The sequence below is a fragment of the Dipodomys spectabilis genome, unplaced genomic scaffold, assembly GCF_019054845.1.
Source record: "Dipodomys spectabilis isolate Male_0828 unplaced genomic scaffold, ASM1905484v1 ptg000002l, whole genome shotgun sequence".
In the NCBI taxonomy this organism is placed as follows: Eukaryota; Metazoa; Chordata; class Mammalia; order Rodentia; family Heteromyidae; genus Dipodomys; species Dipodomys spectabilis.
The window spans coordinates 44,362,793-44,374,476 of NW_024870679.1; the positions used below are offsets into that span (position 1 = coordinate 44,362,793).

Consider the following 11,684-nt stretch of genomic DNA (forward strand, 5'->3'; position numbering starts at 1 on the left):
TCAAGGCTAGCCCTCTACCACTTGAGCCACAGCTCCACTTCCAGTTTTTGAATGTTAATTGGAGATAGAGTTTCATAGGGAATGCCAAGGCTAAATTCAAACAGTGATCCTCAGATCTCAGACTCCTGAGTAGCTAGGATTACAGGCATAAGCACGGGCACCCAGGCTCACTTAAATTTTTTTGAGGGAAATTCTTTCCGGCCTTGGCCTTTGCCACCGAAGTTGCGCACACGATGGATGATCTGTAGCTGATGCTCAATGGTCGCGGTGATGTTCACGTCATCTGGGATGTGGACATACCGCACATTGCGGCCTGTCACAAAAAGGTCATCCAGCTCAACCTGATGTCCCCAACGGTCTGTATATGTGACCTTGGCCAATCGGATGTTCATGAAAGCATCAACATTGTCAATGCGTCCACGGGCCACACTCTCATCCCGCAGGTCCACAGTGGTTACTTGGCCCTGGAGGCCCTGTAACAGGATGATCAGGCTGTTCTCTGAGATGGTCCGCTCTTTCAGTGAGTGGCTCAGCGCCATTCTGCCACATGGGCCAGATGCTTGCTATGGATAGGAAAACATAAATGGGAATTGTAGCAGGTTATGGAGTATACTTCCAGCTCACCTCCATCAGGTCCTCAACAATTCCCAGCACAGACTCCCCAAACCTGACCATCTCTCCAATTTCTTTCTCTTTTCTTATTTCCTTTTTTCTCCCCCAGTGCTAGGAATTGAACTTTAGACATGTTAGGCAAGTGCTCTACCACTCAGCTACATCCCCATTCCTTTTCATGATCTTGCTAAGTTCACCAAGCTAGTCTCAAATTTGTTTATCTTCTTGTTCTAGTCTTTCAAGTAGCTGGGATTACAGACCTGTACCATTATACCAGTCATTTTCCCAATTTTTGCATCGGTGGACACAGGTCCGCACTTTTCTTTTTTTAAATCCTAGCTACTCAGGAGGTTGAGACTTGAGAAAAAGTCTGTGAGACTTTGTTTCCAATTGAACAGCTGTGAGGAACTGGAAGTGTGGCTCAAGTGGTTGAGTACCAGCTGTGAGCAAGAAAGCTGAGTGAGGGAGGAGAGGAAAGGAGAAAAGAGGACAGAGGAAAGAGAGATAGAGGGGAAGAAAGGGGAGAGAGAACCAGTGTGAGCAAGAGAGAGCTTGCTTAGGGCTGGGAAGGTGGCTCAGTGGTAGAGCGCTTGCCTTGCATGCTTGAGGCCCTGGGTTCAATTCCTCAGCACCACATAAGCAGAATAAAAAAAAGCCAGAAGTGGAGCTGTGGCTCAAGTGGTAGAGTGCTAGCCTTGAGCTGAAGAGCTGAGGGACAGCGCCCAGGCCCAGAGTTCAGGCCCCATAACTGGATCCCCCCCGCCAAAAAAAGAGAGAGCTTGCTTAGCATGTTCAAGGTCCAGGGTGTTTATCCCCAGCACCAAATAAATATTAAATAATTGGGGGATTTAATGAAAGACACTATTTCTCAAATGTAGCTGTGCATCATAATCATGGAGGGCTTGTTAAATCACAGACTGCTAGGCCCTAGTCCCAATTCCTGATTCAATGAATCTGAGCTGGGGGCCTAGGAACGTGCATTTCTTTCTTTCTTGCTTGCTTGCTAGTTTTCTTGGTTGTGGATCTTGAACTCTGAGCCTGGGCGTTGTCCCTCAGCTCTTCAACTCAAGGATAGAGCTCTACCACTTGAGCCACAGAACCACTTCTGGCTTTTTCTGTTTAGATGGTGCTGAGGAATCGAACCCAGGCCTCATGCATGCAAGGCAAGCACTCTACCACTGAGGCACCATCCCAGCCCAGGGACAATCCTTTCTAATACATCCCTCAAGAAGGTGATGGCCAGAGGCCCATCTTCAGAGATATTCCCTGAAGTTGTCATGAGTAAAAATTTAGGTTGCTGAAGCCGGGCGCTGGTGGCTCACGCCTGTAATCCTAGCTACTCAGGAGGCTGAGATCTGAGGATCTCGGTTCAAAGCCAGCCCGGGCAGGAGAGACCGTGAGACTCCTATCTCCAATAAACCACCAGAAAACCGGAAGTGGCGCTGTAGCTCAAGTGGTAGAGCGCTCGCCTTGAGCTGAAGAGCTGAGGGACAGCGCCCAGGCCCAGAGTTCAAGCCCCACGACCGACAAAAAAAAAAAAAATTTAGGTTGCTGAAAAAAAAAAAGGTATCATATAAAGTACATAGGTTTTGAAGGTAGAAAAAATGAAACCTAGGTTAGAATCCCCACTCCCTCTTATTTCTGTAAATTTGAAAGTTAATACATTTAAGCTGGGGAGTCGGTGGCTCATGTCTGTAATCCTAGCTACTCAAGAGGCTGAGATCTGAGGATCATGGTTCAAAGCCAGCCCAGGCAGATAAGTCTGTCAGACTCTTTTTTTTTTTTTTTGTCAGTCGTGGGGCTTGAACTCTGGGCCTGGGTGCTGTCCCTCAGCTCTTCAGCTCAAGGCGAGCGCTCTACCACTTGAGCTACAGCGCCACTTCCGGTCTTCCGGTTTTCTGGCGGTTTATTGGAGATAGGAGTCTCACGGTGTCTCCTGCCCGGGCTGGCTTTGAACCGCAATCCTCAGATCTCAGCCTCCTGAGTAGCTAGGATTACAGGCGTGAGCCACCAGCGCCCGGCGTCTGTCAGACTCTTATCTCCAATTAACCACCAGAAAGCCGAAGTGGCACTGTGGCTCAAGTGGTAGGGCACTTGCCTTGAGCTGAAGAGTTCAGGGACAGAGCCCAGACCCAGAGTTCAAGCCCCATGACTGACAAAAAGAAAAGTTAATGCTTAATATCTCCCAACCTGTTTCCACATTTATTCAACTATAGGCTCAATAAGGCCACCAGAATCTCACTATATTGCACATTCTTTGTAGCATATTCATACTAAATTAATAAAAAAAACTTTTCTTGCCCATCTTTTACTTGCAGAACTTCCTTCCAAAGTCATTCAACAAACATCTCCCTCAATATGGTTAGCAATATGGGTAAACTGAGGCTGCATACACAGTGACTTCCACTGATGAGAGAGGTTGGGTTTGGGTCGTCGTAAGGATCTAAAGATCCTTACCCAACCTTCAGCCTTAGGATGTAATCAAGCAAAAGCTGGGGTTGCCACTGTGAATGCAAACAGCCCCTGGGAGCTGGTTATGGTGCTGCACAACTGTAACCCCAGCACTTGGTAGGCAGAAGGAGAAGGATGGAAACTGAGGCCAACTTGGGATGCATGGCGAGATGATGTCTCAAGCATAGGGGCAGAGAAAGATTAGAGATACTGAGGAAGAAAAAGAAAAGAAAAGCAGACTCTGGACCTGGAGTCGGTCAGGCCTGGGCACCAGGACTGGATCTGCCACTTTCCTGGAGGGAGGACTGGGGCCAGCTACTAGGGGTCGGCTGGTTAGCAATATGGGTAAACTGAGGATGCTGAGGCCGCCTAAGGCGCAGAGAAATGGGTGGGTTTGAAAGACAAACTACTCGGGACCTGGGGCTGGGGAGAAACCACCCCCCGCGCGCCCTGCCCCGCCCTCCCCTGGGCTCCCCGCACTTCGCCTTTCCGCGACTCACCTCGCAAAATTCCTTCCGCTTTCCGGTTCGGGGTCGCCGCCGAAGCCCGCCAACGCCTAGCAGAATTGCCTCCCGCCGCCCCCGCGCAGAGAAGCCATGGCAACCGTGGCCCCCGTGCGTCTTTAGTACCGAGCGCGCGAGAGCACAGGTCACGTTGCAGCGGGACCGGGCCGTAGACTACAATTCCCAGGAGGCCGCGCGTCGTGGGCTGGCCTGCCAGACTACAACTCCCAGGAGGCCCCGCGCCGCCAAATTCCTGCCCGGGACGCGCCTCCGTTGCAGTCGTTGGAACTGAGGAGGTTTTTAGTGTTCTGAGCGGTCAGCTACTTTCCCAGGCCCTAGACGTAGACTTTTAATGGTTCTCTGAGCTAATGTCGCTGCGGAGGAGAGAGAAAATAACTCGAAAAAGAATGGGATTACCCTTGTTCAGCTGGTTAAAGTGCCGTGAGGTGATGGTCAGGGATGGCCTGAGGAGGGGCCGCGTGAGCGGGGATGGGTGATTGGAAGCCAGCCTTGCGGGAGCTGGGACGCGAGCGTGACCACCCGAGGGAACAGTTTGTGCACGTGACTTTGACAATTTGGGGGAACGGAAAGGCCAGTGAGACTGGGGAGAATGAATGAAGAGGTCAGAGAAAGCGGGTACCACAGAAATGTAGGGCTTTGCAAGCCAAGGTAAGGATTTCATGGTTAGTGGGAGTGTAGGCTCGGTTACGGAGTTCTACGTTCAACGTCTCCTACTTGCTGTATGACTGTAGGCAAGCTAATTGTACTCTCTGAGCCTCGCTTTCCTCATCTAGAAGTCCGGATGATAGGCTTCTAAAGAGATCAATGTATATTATATAGCCTTAGAGAAGCTGCATATTTCCTCTTAGCTTCAATATCCTCACTAGGAAAACAAAAGATGTCTGTCTCAGTGAATTGTTCAATTTTGAGCCACCTGTTAACACTGAAGTGTTTTTTTTTTTCTTTTTGGACAGGGCCTTGCTATTGTAGTCCAGGCTGGCCTTAAACTTGGTTTTTCTTACTTCAGCCTTCCTAGTGCTGGGATCACATGCCCTGTCCACAGGAATAGCTTAATAAGCTGATTCACAGACTTTTCCATCTTACCTAGGACCCTTGCCATTCTGCCAGGGACCACAGCTGGTCTCAGCCTAAAAATAAAATTGTCTTTCTCTTACACACAAATTAGTATTCTCTTCCCTCTCTCTCAAGGGAAGCCTCTCCTAGTGTGATCTCTGTTTCAACTAGTTTCTGTGTGAGACTGAATTTCCTTCATCCCAGCCAAAACAACCAGAACTTGGGGTAGTGATGCACAACTGTAACCCCAGGAGAAAGATGTAGGAGGATATCCATTTTCAGGCCAACTTGGGCTACATAGCCTGTCTGAAGACAAAGCAAAACAAAAACCTCTCACAAAGAAACATTCAGAAGCGGATAGGAAAATCCAGCTGTCTTCTGTTATGAGTGACATTAACAGGCTTTGCAATATAAAACAAGTGTTTTGTTTTGGAATTGTGTGTGTATATATGAATGTGTGTGCATGTCAGTCCTGAGGTTTAAACTCATGGCCTGGGTACTATCTCAACTTATTTGCTTAAGGCTAGTGCTCTACCACTTGAGTTATAGCTCTTCTGCTTTTTGGTGGTTAATTGGAGATGAGTCTCTCAGCTGGGGCTGGGAAGTTGGCTCAGTGGCAGAGCGCTTGCCTTGCATACCTAAGGCCCTGGGTTCGATTCCTCAGCACCACATACGCAAAAGAAAAAAGCCGGAAGTGGTGCTGTGGCTCAAGTGGTAGAGCGCTAGTCTTGAGCTGAAGAGCTGAGAGACAGCGCTCAGGCCCAGAGTTCAGGCCCCACGACCGGATCCAAAAAAAAAAAAAAAAAAAAAGAGTCTCTCAGCTTTCCTGCTCCAGCTGGCTTTGAATCACAATCCTCAGATCTCAGCCTCCTGAGTAGCTAGGATTACAGGTATGAGCCCCTGGCCCCTGGCACTTCTCTGACAGATTTAAGGAGACTAATACCACAAGATGACTACTGGTAAGAGAAACCAGAGGCAGGGCCAGAAGGGAAGTCCTCCATGTGGAAATGTCCTCAGATCCTCAGCAAGTAAAGGGAGAGATGATGAGTTAGTAGGGAGTTTTCACAGCAGCCTCACTTGTAAACCTTTTCCATGTGGTTTCTCAAGTTTGCTTAAAGAGGGCTCATGCAGGGGAGGTGGTCTAGAAGTAGAGAAAAGGGCTAGTTTTAAAATCTCAATAGTTGGCCAGGATTTCTACAGCCTTAGTTGGGCCTGTGAAGGAACTATCAGGCTTATGGTAGGTTGCTGAGGAAAAAGGCTCCTTAAGCATGTGGGGAAACCTGACATTCTGTGAATTTTAATGTGAGGTAAGGCTCTGGTTCCCAGACAAGATGATTTAAGTCTAGATAATATCTTTGATCTTTGTCAGCTGTCATTTGAGAGTTTGTGACCTATACTTAAGCATTATCAAACTTTAAATCTGAAGCAAGTGACACAACCCAGCAGGTTTGTTTTGGCTCTTTCCTGGTGCCTGTGTCACCTTGAGCTAGTGTCACCTTGGTGCTGATGTCCTTTGTCATTGCCCACTCTTCCTGGGTTCCTTCTTGGTTGTTTTCTGATGAGTCTCCAGTTTTTATCACAACTCAATGAGTTGCCTTATGCCTTTTCTTTTTCTTTCTTTCTTTTTTTTGGATCCTGTTGTGGGGCCTGAACTCTGGGCCTGGGTGCGGTCCCTTAGCTCTTCAGCTCAAGGCTAGTGCTCTACCACTTGAGCCACAGTGCCACTTCCGGCTTTTTTCTTATGTGGTGCTGAGGAATCGAACCCAGGGCCTTGAGCATGCAAGGCAAGTGCTCTACCACTGAGCCACCTTCCCAGCCCCTGCCTTATGCCTTTTCAAGAAATTAAAAAAAAAAAAAATTATTGTCAAGGTGATGTACAGTTACATAAGGTAGTGAGTACCCCTCTCTCATTTTTCTCCCAAAACTTGGAGACTGGTCCTAGATTTTTTTTCCCAATATTGGGGTTTGAACTTAGAGCCTGGGCACTGTCCCTGAGCTTCTTTTGCTAATGGCTAGCACTCTACCACTTCAGCCACAGTGCCACTTCTGGCTTTTTCTGTTTATGTGGTACTAAGGAATCGAACCCAGGGCTTCATGCATGCTAGGCAAGCACTCTATCATTAAGCCACATTCCCAGGCCTCAAGAAGAAAATTTTAAATTTTGTGAGCATTGGTTTCAGGTTTTTGCAGCCCATACTTTTAGTATGAGATCTACATATATTGAGTTCATTTCAGGAGTCTTGGGTTTTTCTGCTTCCCTTTAGATGAGCTCTGTGTGGTTTCATTTCCAGTTATTAGAGGATTGTTCAGAATCCTAAGAGAGTGGCCTCTTCAGGTCATCTGCTTCAATTTACCTATGCCAAAGTCTCCATTACAACATCTTATCAGCACTCCTGACCTCTGTCTGAAGTACTTCAATGACCAGCTCTTCTGCAGTTCATTTCTTTTTTTTTTTTTTTTTTTGGGGGGGGGGGGTCTGGTTGTGGGGCCTGAACTCTGGGCCTGGGCGCTGTCCCTCAGCTCTTCAGCTCAAGGCTAGCACTCTACCACTTGAGCCCTAGCACCACTTCCGGCTTTTGTCTTTTTGCTTATGTGGTGCTGGGGAATTGAACCCAGGGCCTCAGGCATGCAAGGCAAGCGCTCTACCACTGAGCCACCTTCCCAGCCCTTCTGCAGTTCATTTCTGTGCCTACAAAGCTACTTCTTTTTTTTTTTTTTTTTGTCGGTCGTGGGGCTTGAACTCGGCCTGGGCGCTGTCCCTCAGCTCTTCAGCTCAAGGCGAGCGCTCTACCAGTTGAGCTACAGCGCCACTTCCGGTTTTCTGGTGGTTTATTGGAGATAGGAGTCTCACGGTCTCTCCTGCCCGGGCTGGCTTTGAACCGCGATCCTCAGATCTCAGCCTCCTGAGTAGCTAGGATTACAGGCGTGAGCCACCAGCGCCCGGCTACAGAGCTACTTCATAGGAAGTTTTTGGAAAACTACTTATTGTTTCTAGTTTATTGTGTATGTTTGTATATGTGTTCTGGTGTATGGCTTGAACTCAAGGCCTCATGCTGTCTCTCTGCTTACAGTGATGCTCTACCACGTAAGCCACATTTCCAATCTAGCTTTTTGCTGGTTAACTTGGAAATGGGAACTTTTACCAGGGCTAGTTTTAAGAATCACGATCTTCCAGGTCTCAGCTTCCTGAGTAGCTAGGATTACAGTTATGATTCACCAGTACTCAGCTGCTTCTAGTTCTTTTTTTTTTTTTTCTGTCCATTGTGGGGCCTGAACTCTGGGCCTGGGCTCCGTCCTTGAGCTCTTCAGCTTAAGGCTAGCGTTCTACCACTTGAGCAATGGTGCCACTTCTGGCTTTTTCTGCTTAGGTGGTGCTGAGGAATCGAACCCAGGGCCTCGTTGCATGCAAGGCAAGTACTGTACCACTGAGCCACCTTCCCCGCCCCTTCTAGTTCTTTTCTATAGAAATCTGTTATATTTTCTAATATCTTGACTTTTAAAAGTTTCTTCACACCCTATTTTTTATTTTTTTGTCAGTCGTGGGACTTGAACTCTGGGCCTGGGTGCTGTCCCTCAGCTCTTTAGCTCAAGGCTTGCACTCTAACACTTGAGCCACAGCACCATTTCCAGTTTCCTGAGCAGTTTATTAGAGATAAGAGTCTCACAGACTTTCTTGCCTGGGCTGGCTTTGACCCATGATCCTCAGATCTCAGCCTCCTGAGTAGTAGCTAGGATTATAGTCATGAGCCACTGGTGCCTGGATTTTTTTTTTATTCTTTTGAGACTAATTTTTTCTCTGTTACCCAGGCTGGTCTCAAAAAAAAAAAAAAAATCCCAATATATCTGCCTTAGCCTCCTGAGTGCTAGATATGTGCCACTATGCCCCACCATTTTGACTCATTTTTATACAAATTTTCATCATTTTTTTTGGTATTGAGAAGGAAGCCAGGGCCTCATGTATGCTTTAACATGTGCTCTACCACTGAGCTCCACCGCCAGCCCAGCCCCACTTTTGCAAGTATTGGGAGCTTGAGCTCAGCCTGTGAGCACTGTCCCTGAGCTTTTTGTGCTCAAGGCTTGTGCTCTACCACTTGAGCCATAGCTCCACTTCTGGCTTTTGTAGCAGTTAATTGGAAATAAGAGTCTCATGGAAAGGAGAGGGAAAGGGGACACACCTACAAGTATTATCTGCTTGGTCAGATAATACCTCAGCTGAGTGGTCTTTAGGGTATCTAACGAACCTGAGCCAAGTGTCCTTCACTGCTACCATACTTTCCCTGAAAGCATGCTGGCTGGAGCCTCCTGCACAGAGGGAAGGATACAGTGATCTGAGTTGGCGGGCCATGTGAGGACCCTGTTCACACCTCTCTCCCCCCAAGTCTGCACTAGTGGTGCAGTTGGGTTTCATATTGCTCTGGGAACTAACAGAGAAATTGATGTTATTTGTGTCAGCAGAGGGAAAATGACTCAGAATATATGTGAACATGGTGGTGGCAGTGGTGTGGAATATCAAGGCAATAATTCACAATAATTTCTATTGGCCCTGGGAATGCAGCTTGACATTCTCACTTGAAAAAGGATGAATTACCATCAAGAAATATGGTCACATAGAATCTCAAGCTATGCAGGCAGAGTCAGCCTAATCCCTACCTGTAACTCCCTCTACTGTCACTGCTTAGGGATTTAGCTATTGAGAAGTTATTCAGGGCACAACTTAAAGGGAATAAGACAGCCAGGAACCAGTGGTTCCCACTTTGTAACCCTATTTAGAGGATGAGATCTGAGGAATGCAGTTTGAAGCTGGTTCAAGCAGGAAAGTCCATGAGACTATCTAACTAACCTCCAGAAAGCTGGTCAGAGACAACACCTAGGCCCTGAGTTCAAGCCCCAAGGCCAGCAAAAAAAAAAAAAAAAAAGCTAGAAGTGGAGCGCTCCCGTGTGTGTGTGTGTGTGTGTGTGTGCGCGCGCGCGCGCACACACACACACACACACACACACACACATCAAAGGATAAGAGCTAGAAAAACATTGTGTTAGTGTTCAGATCTTCATTGAAATCTTTAAGGTTAGCTGTTATGATAATCACATATATACTAAACTTTGCATTTCTGTTTTTTATGATCTCTGATGGTTTGGACAGTGTGTCAACCAGAGTGACAATGCAGCTGTCTACAAAGTAGACTTGTGACATACGATCAGCATGCAGCTGGGTATCTGATTGTGATGCAGAAGTCTGTTTCTTTCCTTCTGGGATTTACATCTAAGAAAAAAGTGAGTTTTATCCCCATTTAAAAAAAAAATCTCACCATGTAGCCCAGGATGTCCTTAAACCAACAATTCTCCTGTCTCCACTCTTTTTTTTTTTTTGGTTGGCCATGGGGCTTGAACTCATAGCCTAAGCACTGTCCTTGAGCCCTTTTTGCTCAAGTATAGTGCTTTACCACTTTGAGCCACAGATCCACTTCTAGTTTTCTTGTAGTTAATTGGAGAAGAGATGGACTTCCTTGCCCTGGTTGTCTTTGAACTGCGATAGTCAAATCTCAGACTCCTGAATGACTAGGATTACTGGCATGAACCACCAGTGCCCAATGCGGAGACTTGTTGAGTGCTGAGATTACAGGTGTGGACACATCACCTAACCTGAGTTATACCTTTGAAAGTGATTACTTCTGTGGACCACTTAGAATAGCTTTCCCCTTAGAATTGAAAGATAGTTTACCTTTTTCTTCCTCTCACTTTTTTTTTTTTTTTTTGGTGAGTTGTGGGGCTTGAGCAGCTCTTCAGCTCAAGGCTAGTGCTCTACCACTTGAGCCACAGGGCCACTTCTGGTTTTTTCTGCTTATGTGGTGCTGAGAAATCAAACCTAGGGCTTCATGCATGCTAGGCAACCACTCTACCACTGAGCCACAGTCCCAGCCCTTTCACTCATTTTTTTATGACTGCTTTTTCCTGGGAGCCATGGGAATCCCCTTGGATTTTGCATAGTTGCCTCACATGCCCTCTAGGTCCTTTAAGAATAAGAGTGTGTGAGAACTGTGTGCAACTTAGTTGGGAAGAGGTTGTGGAGGAGCTAGAGGAGGGTTGTACCCCAAACAAACATGGTGGGGGATTTTGGTCAGGAATGGTACCAGAGCATAGTGTCTTCACCTTCCCCTGAAGCATTGTATGAGATCTTTGTACCTTAGGCCTCATTATAAATGAATATATGTAAACTGTCAGCACTTAGCCCACATTTTAGGCAGAATTATCTTTTCTCTTTCTCTCTTCTTTCTCTCCCTCCCTTCCTTCCTTCCTTTCTGTGCATGGTTGGCAGGTACTCTACCACCGATCCACATATCCAGTCCTCATCTTTTTTTTTTTTCTGCCTCCTCCCAGCTCTAGTGCCTTTTCTGAATGCTTTGCACCACCATGCAAATAAACTTGTTTTTCTTAATATTTGTGCAAGTCTAGATACATGAAACTCTTAGATTGTGTCATCACAGAGCTGCCTCACCAGAGATCTGTATCTTGTTTATTTACCAAGAGGGCAACATTATTCTGGGCTAGGTGGAGGGAGGAGACTGCTGCTTCTGGGCAATGTATGGCCTATCTCCAAGGCCTTAGGACCTACTCTGAGCCTCAGTGAAGTTTGCATTTGTGACAATGTGGAGAGAGCAAGACTCAGAACAGGAGAGAAACTTTCCCTTCACCTGTTACCCAGTTGGGCTCCCAGCTGGTGGCCAGATTGCTTCTGAGACTAAACAGAAAGCAAACTTCTCCCTTGAGGACTGTTTTGGGGGTGGAGGGGAGGGTTTTCATAGATAAGACAGTGTACCTTTAATATTTGGTACGGTCCTGGGGCTTTAACTCAAAGCCTGGGCACTGTCCCTGAGCCTCTTTTGATCAAGGCTAGCACTCTTGTCACTTGAACCACAGCTCTGCTCTGAGCTTTTCTGATGATTAATTGGAAATAAAGAGTTTCATACTTTTCCTGCCCTGGGCTGGCTTCAAACCGAGATCCTCGGATCTCAGCCTCTTTAGTAGCTAGGATTATAAGTGTGAGTC

At 46.9% G+C, this 11,684-nt stretch overlaps 1 protein-coding gene across 1 annotated transcript; it reads right to left on the reverse strand.

Annotated features, from left to right (window-relative positions):
* Lsm10 (LSM10, U7 small nuclear RNA associated) lies at positions 1-3,725 on the reverse strand. Its single transcript, XM_042679631.1, has 2 exons — positions 3,564-3,725; positions 1-563 (listed from the first exon to the last, which is right to left on the reverse strand). The coding sequence occupies exon 2, from the start codon at positions 537-539 to the stop codon at positions 168-170; it is 372 nt and encodes a 123-aa protein (XP_042535565.1). The 5' UTR covers positions 540-563; positions 3,564-3,725; the 3' UTR covers positions 1-167.
* Between the last annotated feature and the right edge of the window lie 7,959 nt (positions 3,726-11,684).